Source organism: Haematobia irritans, chromosome 5 (assembly GCF_050003625.1).
Source record: "Haematobia irritans isolate KBUSLIRL chromosome 5, ASM5000362v1, whole genome shotgun sequence".
NCBI classification, from domain to species: domain Eukaryota; kingdom Metazoa; phylum Arthropoda; class Insecta; order Diptera; family Muscidae; genus Haematobia; species Haematobia irritans.
The window spans coordinates 132,223,470-132,237,928 of NC_134401.1; the positions used below are offsets into that span (position 1 = coordinate 132,223,470).

Below are 14,459 nucleotides of genomic sequence, written 5' to 3' on the forward strand. Positions count from 1 at the left end.
CTGTTAAAGTCGTACGTTTGTGATGTAAGATCAATTTTATTTAAAGTAGAAAAAAAAAACATTTTTGATTTAAAGAAATAATCTTTAAATTGACTGGGATATTGGATTTTTGGATTTAAGATAAAAAAGTTTAAAAATAGGTTAATACTTATTGCGAGGATTTTGCATGTTTGGTTTTAAGTTTTAAGTTTTATTTATTTATTTTTTTTTTTTAATTTTTAATTTTTGCTTTGAAGTATCTTTTATAATTTGGATTTTTAAAGAGACATTTATATGAACATGAAAACTCGATAAATGAAATCTGTATCATAATTTTAAATTTATAAAGTCTATATTAGAAATTTATCTAGCTAAAATATTTAAATCTAAAAAAAATTCTTAATTTTAAAGAAGCAGCATCTTTGGCTCGGAATCAATACCAAAATTCTTAAGGGAAGGTAAAAATCTTTGTATTCAAATGAACTTTTTTTAGTGTACCGGGAAATCAACATCGCTTAAGAATTTTTATGAAGGCAATTATTATCATTAATATTTTCATGACATTTATGATTTTTAGTAACAAAACATTTTATTGATAAATTGTTGTAGTCTTATATGGTATAAACTCCTGATCGAAACAACGAATACAAAGTTATAGCGTTGTATCCTCATCACTTCATAGCCATTTCTCAAAGCACCTTAGATTCCCTAAATACACCCAGAGAAGGAATATGATCACCTCAAACATGTTTTAAGAGCAAAATGTTATTTTTGGGTGGTGACCATGTAACATGGTTTTCGCAACCATGTTATTTTCTCGAAAATCATGTATCTGATTTCGGCAAGCAGGTTATATTTGACGATAAAATAACATTTTAGCGACAAACATGTTACATGGTCACCATACAAAAATAACATTTTGCTCTTGAAACATGTTTGAGGTGATCATATTCCTTCTCTGCGTGTACTCATAGAAAAAAAATTTCAATGAAACAAAAATCAATCGTAAAAATTAATAGTATCAATTAATTTTTTAATTGGCTTTCAATTAATTTTTTTTATTGACTTTCAATTAAATTTTTATCTGATACTATAATTCTGTGATTGAAGACATTTGAAACAAAAATTAGTTGGATCAAGTAATTTCGTGATTGAAGACTATTTTTTTTTTGTTTTCGACCTGACAATCCTATTTCTTAATATGCATATTCTGAAATTGAACCTATCTCTCCGTCTTGTGTTTCATTACAATTTCAGATATGCATGTGAAAAATATCTAACTAGACATCTGCAATATCATTATCCATCCAAAGAATTCATTTGTGAAATTTGTGCCAAAGTCACACCCACCCTTGATACGCTAAAGAAGCATAAGAAAAAGGTTCATGCCCCCAAGGTGCCGGCACAATGTAACTATTGCAGCAAATGGTATACAACACGATCCCTTATGTTGACCCATGTTCTAAATATGCATACGACGGCATCTAATGAGCATCGCTGTGAAATATGCGGGTTTATATCATCGACCAAAGAGGCCAAACGCCGTCACAAGCAATTCAAACATAATCCCGAAAAGAAACATAAATGTACAATGTGTGAGAAAGCTTTTAAGACACCTACTTTGCTCAAAGTAAGTCCCTGAAATGTTTGTGGTTTTTCGAAAAGAAAAAGCTTTTAATTTTTTTTTATTTAAATTTTCATATTAGGAGCATACCGCTACCCATACAGGAATTGATTTGTATACATGTGCATATTGTTCGGCTTCATTTAAATCGAAATCGAATCGTTCAACCCACTATCGGCGTCATCATCCCGTGGAATATAATGCCAATATGTTTAGAAGAGCTCGACCGACAGCTATACCCAATTATGAAACCATACAGGATATGTCAAATTTAAAGGAAGAATAAAATTTATTTAATTTTTAATTATTTTTTTTTTTTTGTGTAAAAAACAAATGCTCGAAGAATGTTAGGGTGTATACTGTACTGTGATTACACTTAAAAAAATATTGACCTAATGTGAAAAATTGCGAAACCTCAATTTTAGGATAGCCAAATTACGCAATATTAAGGAAACCATTTCTTTAAAATAAAGAAATTTTAATTAAAAAATTAAAGCTAAATAAATCTTTTGCTTTAAGACTTGTTTTCTTTAAATTTATATTACGAATACTTGATTTCCTCCGCTAAAGTAATATGTCTTTGAAGCAGCGTTGCCAATTTAGCTTTTTTCCCGCTAGATTTGGCTTTTTTTTGAAGACGTTTAGCGGGGAAAAAATGAATTTAGCTTTTAGCTTTTTTTCTGGCTTTTTTTCATGACCCTTTTAGCTATTTTGGCTTTTTTTATTTTCGACATGTTCCTATTGAAATATGGATAAGACTTCGTTTTTATCTGAATTGTGAAATGTGAATTGCTTTGTACACTGAACAAATATTTTCGTGAGGCCGAAGATTTCATGACCTTAAAATATGAACGCGAATTTTGGTTATATTGGTGAATTTCTCTTATATAAACTGTTTTCCTTGTCCAAAAGCCGATAAAGTCGTTTTGTCCTTATAGTTAAGTGATTCAACTTACAAATGGGTATCTTTTCATGAAACATGAAATAGGCTTTAAATATGTGGAGTTTTTGTATCTTGACCACAAACCAAAATAGCGTTCAAAAATAGAAGAGGTTTTTTAACATTTAATTTTAAAAACGTAACATAGAATAATTTCTACTTAAAGTCGAGTCTGCACGGATGGAAAAGACTGTTTTTCATATGTTTGGCTATAAACATTATATGTTTGGAACACATATTGAATTAAGTTGGTGGTTGTTGCTTGTTATTACAAAATTTACATTTTATTTTTCCTTGGGCAATTGATCTGCTACTTCTTTGATCCTTACAAACTGTGTGGTCCGCTGTTCGAATCCCCGTCCGGCAAAAAGTAAAATTAAAATAAAAAAAATCATACAATTGAATAATTTCTTCTACAATGTTTGTATTACAGAAAAAGGTGCTAAGAACTAAAAAATCTCGTGGAAGTGAGAAAGATGTGGGGGAATATACAATTGGGCAGAAACAAAATTTTGAGCATTCAGGTCGAAAACCTATGTTGTTAGCACCTATATTACCTGTTTATTTTCATAATTCATTATGATTGTAAATATATAAATAAATAAATAAAATTTTGAGCACAATATTGTTTGGGAGAATTTTTTTTTAAGCATATAATATTTTTGGGTGCAAAATGCTTCCAAACATATTATATGGTCACATAATAACATATTGTTTTTTGGAAGACAACATTATTGAATTTAGATGCAAAAATACAAAATGTTTGGAACTTAGACTACCCAAACATATATTGTTTAGACCAATATGCTTTCAAACATATTATATATTGGTAGAGATCAAACATAACAAGTATATACAGCAGTAAATTCGGCCGGGCCGAATTTTAAATACCCACCACCATGAATCAAGTATAATAGTTTACTATGAAAACTCTTCGTTGTAGTGGGTTACTTGATAATATATAGAATTGTAGGGGGTTTGATGACAAATCTTCTCCCAAACGAGCCAGGTCCCGAAGACAAACTTTAAAGATTCTACCTATGAAGACCAGATAAGATTCTGGATTTATGAAAACCAATTTTGTTTGAGTTTTAGAGAAAATATATACATATCGTGTATATGTTGAAATAACGCCTTGATTTAAAATCTTAAATCAGTAGATTTTTCCGCATTTATTTAAATACGATGAGTAAAATCTGGAACTTTTACTTTCAGTTTGAAGCAATTTTCATGATCAGTGCGCCTGCTATACCCTGAAAGAAGTGTTTTCTTTTTTGAGAAACGTAATTTTAGACAAGCAAAGTTTTCTTTTGACACAAATTTTAGAGACAATCCTTGAATAAACGAAAACACTTTATAAGAAAAAGAAATTTCGTTTGTTTAAAATTTTATTATAGATTACTAATTTCCAGCAAATCGGATAAAAACTACGGATTCTAGAAGCCCAAGAAATAAAGCCGGGAGATCGGTGTATATGGGGGCTATACCAAAACATGGACCGATAGGCACCATTTGCTACTCACATATTTGTGATCTTAAAATACCTCCAGATTTTCAATTTCAAACAAATCGGCCAGAAAATATAGTCGCTAGACGCCCAAGAAGTAAAAATCGAGAGATCAGTTTATATGGGGGTTATACCAAAAAATGGACCTATATACCTCAATTTCGGCACTCATATTGTGGTCTAAAAATACCTCTAGATTTCGAATTTCAGGCAACTCATGTAATAAATACAGTTATTGTAGCTCAAGAATTTCAGGCAAAGCGAATGGTAAATATAGTGTCTAGAAGCCCAAGAAGCAAAATGGGAGATCGGTCTATATGGGGCCTATACCAAAAAATGGACCAATGGGCACCATTTTTGGCACACCTTTTTATGATCCTCAAATACCTCTAGATTTCCAATTTCAGGCAAATCTGATAAAAACTACGGTTTTTATAGGCCCAAGACCCCAAATCGGGAGGTCGGTTTATATGGGGACTATATCAAAACATGGACCGATGCGGACCATTTTCGACACACCTCTTTATGGTCCCAAAATACCTTTAGATTTTCAATTTCATACAAATCGGATAGAAAATACTGTTTCTAGACGCGTAAGAAGCAAAATCGGGAGATCGGTCTATATGGGGGCTATATCAAAACATGGACCGATACGAACAATTTTCGACACACCTCCTTGTGGTCCTAAAATACCTCTAGATTTTCAATTTCAGACAAATCGGATAGAAAATACTGTTTCTAGACGCCTAAGAAGCAAAATCGGGTGATCGGTCTATATGGGGGCTATATCAAAACATGGACCGATACGAACAATTTTCGACACACCTCCTTATGGTCCTAAAATACCTCTAGATTTTCAATTTCAGACAAATCGGATAGAAAATACTGTTTCTAGACGCCTAAGAAGCAAAATCGGGAGATCGGTCTATATGGGGGCTATACTAAAACATGGACCGATACGGACCATTTTCGACACACCTCTTTATGGTCCCACAATACCTCTAGATTTCCAATTTCAGGCAAATCTGATAAAAACTACGGTTTTTATAGGCCCAAGACCCCAAATCGGGAGGTCGGTTTATATGGGGACTATAACAAAACTTGGACCGATATAGCCCATCTTCGAACTTGACCTGCCTGCAAACAAAAAACTAATCTGTGCCAAATTTCGGGTCGATAGCGCCATTATTGAAGGCTGTAGCGTGATTACAACAGACAGACAGACAGACAGACAGACGGACAGACGGACATGCTTATATCGTCTTAGAATTTCTCCCTGATCAAGAATATATATACTTTATATAGTCGGAAATCAATATTTCGATGTGTTACAAACGGAATGACAAACTTATTATACCCCCGTCACCATTTTATGGTGGTGGGTATAAAAATGTTTGGGCAATACCCAAAAATGTATATGCTTGAAGCAAAATATGTTTGGGAGTATATGTTACAGAAGCGATTTTTTGTGAGCGTGTGAATATGGAAATTTAAGTTGTCGTTAGCACGTTTTTAAAGCATGATAGCTCATGAAGAAAAAGCTGAAAAAAACGAATAAATTCAAATTTGACTCGGAATCAATACCAAAATCATTAGTGTACAAAATCTTTGGAACCGAACATAGAAATTATATAATAATAATAAATAAATTAATAATAAAGTTTTGAATGTGGCATTATTTTTTTTAACATAAAAAAATGCAATAAAAAAATTCTTTGTGATAAGATCAAAACAAATCTGCTATTTATTAATGGAAAGGATTTACATTTACGAAAATTGGACAACAATAGGTTTGTATTCGAATAAAAGTTATTCAGTATAAACTTGCAAGACAGTTAGAATGGGTTTTATTCTCTTGGGTAATATTAGGAGAAGTGTACACGTTCACGACTTTATCATTAATTCAGTTAAAACGAAATATATTGATATTTTCTAATGCAGTTCTATGTGACATTGTGCAATATATCGCATATTGGACTTGTTGATGATTAACTAGCTGATAATCGCAAGTTTACTGGGAAAAATGTTTTTACTAGGAAATATAAACGAAGGACTTCCAGTAAAAATTTATGATAGTAATCAAAATGTATCGAGTACGCAAACATAGCTAATATAACTTAGATTTTCTTACAGTCTCACAGAAATGAAAATAAAATGAATACAATTAAAATAATATGCATTTTAAGTGAAATGAAGTCATTAAGTTTGTTAAATTTCAATCAAAAATGTGACTTTTGATAAAAAAAATTTAGCTTTTTTTTCTAGCTATTTTTTAACATTTTTTAGCTTTTTTTTGGCTAGTTTTTTTGGACAAATCTAGCGGTTTTTGGTGAAACAATTCTGGCAACGCTGCTTTGAAGTAAGGCAAATTTTCCCTAAAGTAAAGAAATAATCTTTATATTAACAGAAAAATATGGGTCTTTGGATTAAAAATCTTTGAAAAATAGACCAATAGTTATTTAGAGGATTTTTCATACTGGATTTAAAGTTTTTTTTTAAGTATGCTTTGAAGTATTATAATTTATATTTTTTAAACTGACGTTTATTTGTACCTTTGTCCATATATGGCAAAAAAAAGAACGAAAATTCTATAAATGAGATCTGTAGCCTAGTTTTAAATTTATATAGCCTAGTTTTAAATTTCCCTAAAAAATATGTTTATTTAAAAAACTGCATGTTTGACTCGGAATCAATACCAAAATCCTTAAGGGAAGGTCAAAATCTTTGAATTCAAATAAACTTTTTTGAGTGTAGATCAATATAAAAGAGGTCTCTCCTCCATGTCGCAACATATGTGGCAATTACACTGAAAAAAATATTGTCGTGAGGTCAAAGATTTCATGTCTTTAAAATACGAATGCAAATTTTGCTTAGCATACACGCTCACAAAAAATCGCTTCTGTAACATATACTCCCAAACATATTTTGCTTCAAGCATATATATTTTTGGGTATTGCCCAAACATTTATATGTTTGATCTCTTCCAATATATAATATGTTTGAAAGCATATTGGTCTAAACAATTTATGTTTGGGTAGTCTAAGTTCCAAACATTTTGTATTTTTGCATCCAAATTCAATAATGTTGTCTTCCAAAACACAATATGTTATTATGTGAACACATAATATGTTTGGAAGCATTTTGTACCCAAAAATATTATATGCTTAAAAAAAATTCTCCCAAACAATATTGTGCTCAAAATTTTATTTATTTATTTATATATTTACAATCATAATGAATTATGAAAATAAACAGGTAATATAGGTGCTAACAACATAGGTTTTCGACCTGAATGCTCAAAATTTTGTTTCTGCCCAATTGTATATTCCCCGACATCTTTCTCACTTCCACGAGATTTTTTAGTTCTTAGCACCTTTTTCTGTAATACAAACATTGTAGAAGAAATTATTCAATTTTATGATTTTTTTATTTTAATTTTACCTTTCGCCGGACGGGGATTCGAACAGCGGACCACACAGTTTGTAAGGATCAAAGAAGTAGCTGATCAATTGCCCAAGGAAAAATAAAATGTTAATTTTGTAATAACAAGCAACAACCACCAACTTAATTCAATATCGCTCCCTGTTAAGTAGCGCTCCAAGCTACTAAACACATATATGTTTATAGGCTATTTCTAAATTAATATATGTTTGCATTCAAGCATATTATATTTACAAACATTTTATGTCCCAAACATAATATGTTCTAACATATTAACATATATGTCCCAAACATGTTATGCTAGTTAATGAACATTATATGCTTGCACTCAAAAATATTGTGTTTAAAAATTTGTGTTCCAAACATATAATGTTTATAGCCAAACATATGAAAAACAGTCTTTTTCAACCGTGTAGAAGACGCATTCTCCCATAATATAACGTTTTTTTCCTTGTCCAAATGTCGACAATTTTTCCAATATTCAATATTCATATTGTCCTTATAATTAAGTGCTTTGACTTAAAAATGGGTATCATAACATGAAAGAAAAAAATTTTGGGCTAAGGTCAACTTGACTTTGCTACAAAGCAAAAAATCGTTCAAATATAGGACATGTTATTCAACACTTTATTTTAAAGAAGATTTATTTTTTAAACATAGCACAATTTCAACTGGAAGTCGAGTCTGAATTTGAAAATAAAGTTGTCGTTAACTCGGTTTTAAAGGACTTTGATAGCATATGAAGAAAAAAACCTGAAAAATAAAACGAAAATTTAAAATGTGCTTCCTAGAAGCAAGTACACAAAACCCAAATTTAAAAGAGGATTGTGTCTTAAAAGTATCCTTACTTGTATTCTCCGCTTCTTTGGCTCGGAATCAATACCAAAATTTTTAAAGTAAAGACAAAATATTTGGAACCGGCGATGCTTTTTTTAGTGTAAACTGCGCTGAAAGATGGTGTAAAATCCAAGAACTTCTGTATGTAACCACTGCATTATTTTATCATCGTTAGATGATCGAAAATTATTATGTTTCTTATGTCATGGAATTATTATGTTTTGAGAAAGTTTTCTTTCTTTTTTACACTCTTTTTTTGAGTGTAAAAATTTTGTATCTGAAATTTGTGATAAATACAAAACTCCAGCAATTATGAATCCTACATTTTCTATTTAATTGTCTTTGCAGATTTTCATGTAGAATGTCTTTGACAAATCATGTTAAAATACATAAACCTCCTAATGAGATTATTTGCGATATATGCGGTACCGTAACGCCCTCAATCAATTCCCTGCAAAAGCACAAACAAAAAGTCCATGAACCAAAAGTGCCCGAACAATGCAGTTATTGCAATAAATGGTATTCAAGTCGTTGGTCATTACAACGACATGTCTTGAACATGCACGTGCATGCAGACAAAGAACATCGCTGTGAGATCTGTGGTTTTGTATCATCAACAAGAGAGGCCAAAAAGAAGCATATCGATTTCAAACATAATCCCGTTAAGAAACACAAATGTACAATGTGTGAGAAAGCCTTTAAAACTCCCACATTATTGAAAGTAAGTTTTAATTCTTCCACTCTCAATCTCCCACTCTCTCTCTTTTTGGCTATACTCTTTGCTGCTCCCAGATCTCTAATAAATTCTGCTTCCTTATTACAGGAGCACATGGCCACACATACGGGTATTGATTTATATAAATGTGATTATTGTGAGGCATCTTTTAAATCAAAATCGAATCGTATCACTCACTATCGGCGTCATCATCCTGCTGAATATAATCTTGTTATGAAGAAACGCTCACTTCCATCGGCAATTCCGTATAATCCATCTGAAGCCGATTTTGGAATAATGAATAGAACCGACGAATATTGAATGAATGTAAAATAATTAAGTCATGGATTTTAAATTAAAATAAATATCTGTAATGCTCGTAGTTCATTGATTTACAAATTGGCATAGCCAAGGCTTTTAAATATACTATCAAAATTCGTTCATATATCTGTGGTTTAATTTATAAATATATCGTGGGGATCCACTGTGATGTGACTTAATTTTGAAGTTATTTTTTTTAACTAGCTCTAAACCCAACCCAACAATCATTTTATCTTTATTTCATCGACAATCAATCCTTCGAATTCCCAGATCTGAAGAGAGCCCGGTTTGGTAATTATAGAAAATTTTCTTTACATATCTTCAGGCGTCGCAATAAACCGCTTAATATGGTATGTGAAACAGGGTTGATAAAGTTGACACTTTTGTGCTTTTTTGATACATTTCGAATGCCAAAAGCACCGTGGCACGACCGCGAGCCATTTGGTACGTTTTTGTTACAATTACTCTATATATTTAGAGTTATTTATTTATTTATTTCGTCTAGGGAAAATATTCCTTACAGACTATTCTGCCCTGCTCTAAAAATTATAAATAGCGGGCATAGAAGAAATAAACATATTCCAAAACGAGGATATTTTTTGGTTTTTATTACAAGATCTCAACATTTTTGAGAGGAATATTATACCACATTCGTCCTCAAATGTGAAACGTTAAATGTGATTTTTTTCCGCCACAATGAGAAACAGAGTATTATAAGATAGTGTATACATTTGAAACGCCCAAAAGGAGACGAAATACACACAAGATGTCTTTAGCAATAGTGCTTTTGACAAAATTTTCTATAGAAATAAAAATTTGATAAAATTTTCTATAGAAATGAAATTTTGACAAAATTTTCTATAGAAATAAAATGTTGACAATATTTTCTGTAGAAATAAAATTTTGACAAAATTTTCTATAGAAATAAAATTTTGACAAAATTTTCTATAGAAATAAAATTTTGCCATAATTTTCTATAGAAATAAAATTTTGACAACAACAAGAAATAAAATTTGTACTATGGAAATAAAATTTTGGAAATAATAATAACATAGAAATAAAATTTTTATAAAATTTACTATAGAAATAAAATTTTGACAAAATTTTCTATAGAAATAAAATGTTGACAAATTTTTCTATAGAAATAAAATTTTGACAAATTTTGACAAATTTTGACAAAATTTTCTATAAAAATAAAATTTTGACAAAATTTTCTATAGAAATAAAATTTTGCCATAATTTTCTATAGAAATAAAATTTTGACAAAATTTTCTATAGAAATAAAATTTTTACTATGGAAATAAAATGTTATTATAGAAATAAAATTTTTATAAAATTTACTATAGAAATAAAATTTTGATAAAATTTAGTATAGAAATAAAATTTTGACAAAATTTTCTACAGGAATAAAATGTCAAAATTTTTTGTCAAAAAATTTTATCTCTATAGAGATAAAATTTTGACAAAATTTCCTATAGAAATAAAATTTGGAAAATATTTTCTATAGAAATAAAATGTTTACAAAATTTTCGCAGTAACAAAATTTTTACAAAATCTTCTGCAGAAAGAAATAAATTTTTCAATACAAAAAAAAAAATTGCAAAATAAGATTTTTTTTGAAAATTAAAAAAAATGTCCAAGTCGGTCTAGATTTAAATATACGTATACTTTTACAATAGTCTTTAAATTTTATATTATGTAATTTTAGCACCTTTTTTTGTTTTTAAATTTTGACAACATTTTCTATAGAAATAAAATTTTGACAATATTTTCTGTAGAAATAAAATTTTGACAAAATTTTCTATAGAAATAAAATTTTGACAAAATTTTCTATAGAAATAAAATTTTGACAAAATTTTCTATAGAAATAAAATTTTGACAAAATTTTCTATAGAAATAAAATTTTGACAAAATTTTCTATAGAAATAAAATTTTGACAAAATTTTCGATAGAAATAAAATTTTAACAAAATTTTCTATACAAATAAAATTTTGACAAAATTTTCTGTACATAAATTTTGACAAAATTTTCTACAGAAATAAAATTTTGATTTTGAAGTTTTGACAAAATTTTCTACAGATATAAAATGTTGACAAAACTTTCTATAGAAATAAAATTTTGACAAAATAAAATTTTATCAAATTTATTATGGAAATAAAATTTTGATAAAATTTACTATAGAAATCAAATTTTCTACAGAAATAAAATGTTGACAACATTTTCTATAGAAATAAAATTTTGAAAAATTTTTCTATAGAAATAAAATTTTGACAAAATTTACTATGGAAATAAAATGTTGATAAAATTTATTATGAAAATCAAATTTTGATAAAATTTATTATGAAAATAAAATTTTGATAAAATTTACTATAGAAATAAAATTTTGACAAAATTTTCTATAGAAATAAAATTTTGACAAAATTTTCTGTTCATAAATTTTGACAAAATTTTCTACAGAAATAAAATTTTGATTTTGAAGTTTTGACAAAATTTTCTACAGATATAAAATGTTGACAAAACTTTCTATAGAAATAAAATTTTGGCAAATTTTTCTATAGAAATAAAATTTTGGCAAAATAAAATTTTGATAAAATTTATTATGGAAATAAAATTTTGATAAAATTTACTATAGAAATCAAATTTTCTACAGAAATAAAATAGCGACAAATTTTCTATAGAAATCAAATTTTGACAATTTTTTCTATAGAAATAAAATTTTGACAAAATTTACTATGGAAATAAAATTTTGATAAAATTTATTATAAAAATAAAATTTTGATAAAATTTACTATAGAAATAAAATTTTGACAAAATTTTCTACAGGAATAAAAATTTGACTAACTTTTCTGTGGAGAAAAAATTTTGACAAAATTTCCTATAGAAATAAAATATTGAAAATATTTTCTATAGAAATAAAATTTTTACAAAATTTTCGCAGTGACAAATTTTGTTTTTTAAAGAAATAAAATTTTCAACAAAAAAAAAAAAGATTTTGCAAAATAAGATTTTTTTTTAGAAAATTTAAAAAAAAAATGTTCAAATCGGTCTAGATTTAAATATACGTATACTTTTACAATAGTCTTAAAATTTTATATTATGTAATTTTAGCACCTTTTGACTGCGAAAAGTACATTGTTAATACATTTTCAGTTCTTTTTCGTCAACATCATTTATCATCCCTGATGTGAAAGTAAAAATACTCAAAACATACATATATAGTACATATGTATGTATGTATGTCTGATTTTATATTAAGGCACCTGTTCTGATCCATAATTTAAAAGACATGCGGGATCAAAAATTGTAAAAAATGTTGCATTCAAACAAAAATTAACTAAAAAGTGGCAAAACATAGAAAAACGTGGCACAAAAATCATTATGGAATTTAGTGTCACAAAGGTGTCAACCACTAAAAAAAGTGGCAAATCTGCCATTAATGTGGCACAAATATGGAAATAAAATCTATTAGCAATTCCCCTGAACCTTACTATCAAGGACCTATAGGTTATATCAATCTCCATAGATATAAATGAAGAATATTTGTCTTCAATGAAATAGTTTCTTTCTATTCGATGAGATATTCAGCTCCTAAAATATATCAAACATTGCCTTAATACACAGCAAATTTTACTCTCACAAAAAAATCTCTGTTCTATTTTTTTTTTTTTGTTCTCTCTTTTGGGAAAACTGATATTTTTGTGTTTATATTGTAATTGCAGATTTTCATGTAGAATGTCTTTGACCAATCATGTCAAAATACACAAACCTGCTAAAAATCTCATTTGTGACATTTGCGGTGTTCTAACACCCAATACAAATGCTCTGCAGAAGCACAAGCAAAAAGTCCATGACCCTAAAGTGCCCGAACAGTGTCAATACTGTGGTAAATGGTATTCTAGTCGTTGGACACTAAATGGCCATGTTTTAAACATGCATGTGCATGCGGATAAAGAACATCGTTGTGAAATCTGTGGTTTTGTATCGTCTACAAGAGAAGCTAAAAAGCGACATATACGTTTCAAGCATAATCCCGAAAAGAAACACAAATGTTCGATGTGTGAGAAAGCATTTAAGACACCCACCCTACTGAAAGTAAGTTCCTTCACCACACATATAGGTTAGTGTTTTTTGTTTTGTTATACTCACATGGTATGCTTCTTGCAGGAGCATACAGCCACCCATACTGGAATTGATTTGTACAATTGTGATTATTGTGAGGCTTCATTTAAATCGAAATCGAATCGTTCTACCCATTATAGACGCCATCATCCTGTGGAATATATGGCCAATATGAGAAGACAGGCACGACCCACGGCAATACCAAATTTTGAAACTATTTAAATTGTGTTATAAGTTTATGTCCATATATTATATGCATTTTTTAATAAAGATTTTGAAGATGAAAGTTGAAAAATGTTGTGTGTTTTAGCGTTGGGGGATTTTCCGCAGATTTCCAGAAATTATACCAACCATTTTTGTCGCAAGAGGCCTTGAGTGTTAAATTCCGCAAAATAGTATGCACCTCCAATGAAATTTTTTGACCATAACAGGGTTGTCGAAAGTATATGTGTGTGTAAATAAAACCATAGCAATAGGCGGTAGGCGAAGCGTTTTTGCCGCGACGGCAAATACAACAAGCTTTGTCGGCAAAAAATTCTTTTCTTGTTTCCGAGTGTTTTTGATGGTCAATATAGAATGCTTTTTCAATATTGAATAAAGGAGTTGAATAAAAATTTTGACAAAATTTTCTATAGAAATAAAATTTTGAAAAAAAATTCTATGGAAATAAAATTTTGAAAAAATTTTCTATAGAAATAAAATTTTGTACCAAAATAATATTTTGACAAAATTTCCTATAGAAATAAAATTTTGACAACGTTTTCTATAGAAACAAAATTTTTACAAAATTTTCTATAAAAATAAAATTTTGACAAAATTTGCTATAGAAATAAAATTTCGCCAAAATTTTCTATAAAAATAAAATTTTGACAAAATTGTCTATAGAAATAAAATTTCGACAAAATTTTATATAAAAATAAAATTTTGATAACATTTTCTATAGAAATAAAATTTCGACAAAATTTTCTATAAAAAT

The 14,459-nt window shown here is 28.7% G+C and overlaps 1 protein-coding gene across 11 annotated transcripts in view; it reads left to right on the forward strand.

Moving 5' to 3' along the window:
• The window catches only part of LOC142238735 (uncharacterized), a 109,874-nt gene that overhangs the window by 63,997 nt on the left and 31,418 nt on the right, over positions 1 to 14,459 (forward strand). Inside the window, exons 3-4 of one of the 11 annotated variants that reach the window (XM_075310462.1) lie at positions 13,084 to 13,456; positions 13,529 to 13,778. The exons of 8 other annotated variants lie outside the window; for them this stretch is intronic. In XM_075310462.1, the coding sequence (XP_075166577.1) occupies positions 13,084 to 13,456; positions 13,529 to 13,705 (550 nt within the window). In that variant the 3' untranslated portion in view covers positions 13,706 to 13,778. Of the gene's footprint in view, positions 1 to 1,236; positions 1,610 to 1,685; positions 1,908 to 8,676; positions 9,050 to 9,151; positions 9,489 to 13,083; positions 13,457 to 13,528; positions 13,779 to 14,459 lie in introns of those variants that run through there. 2 more of the 11 variants (XM_075310452.1, XM_075310453.1) reach the window with 2 other exon arrangements.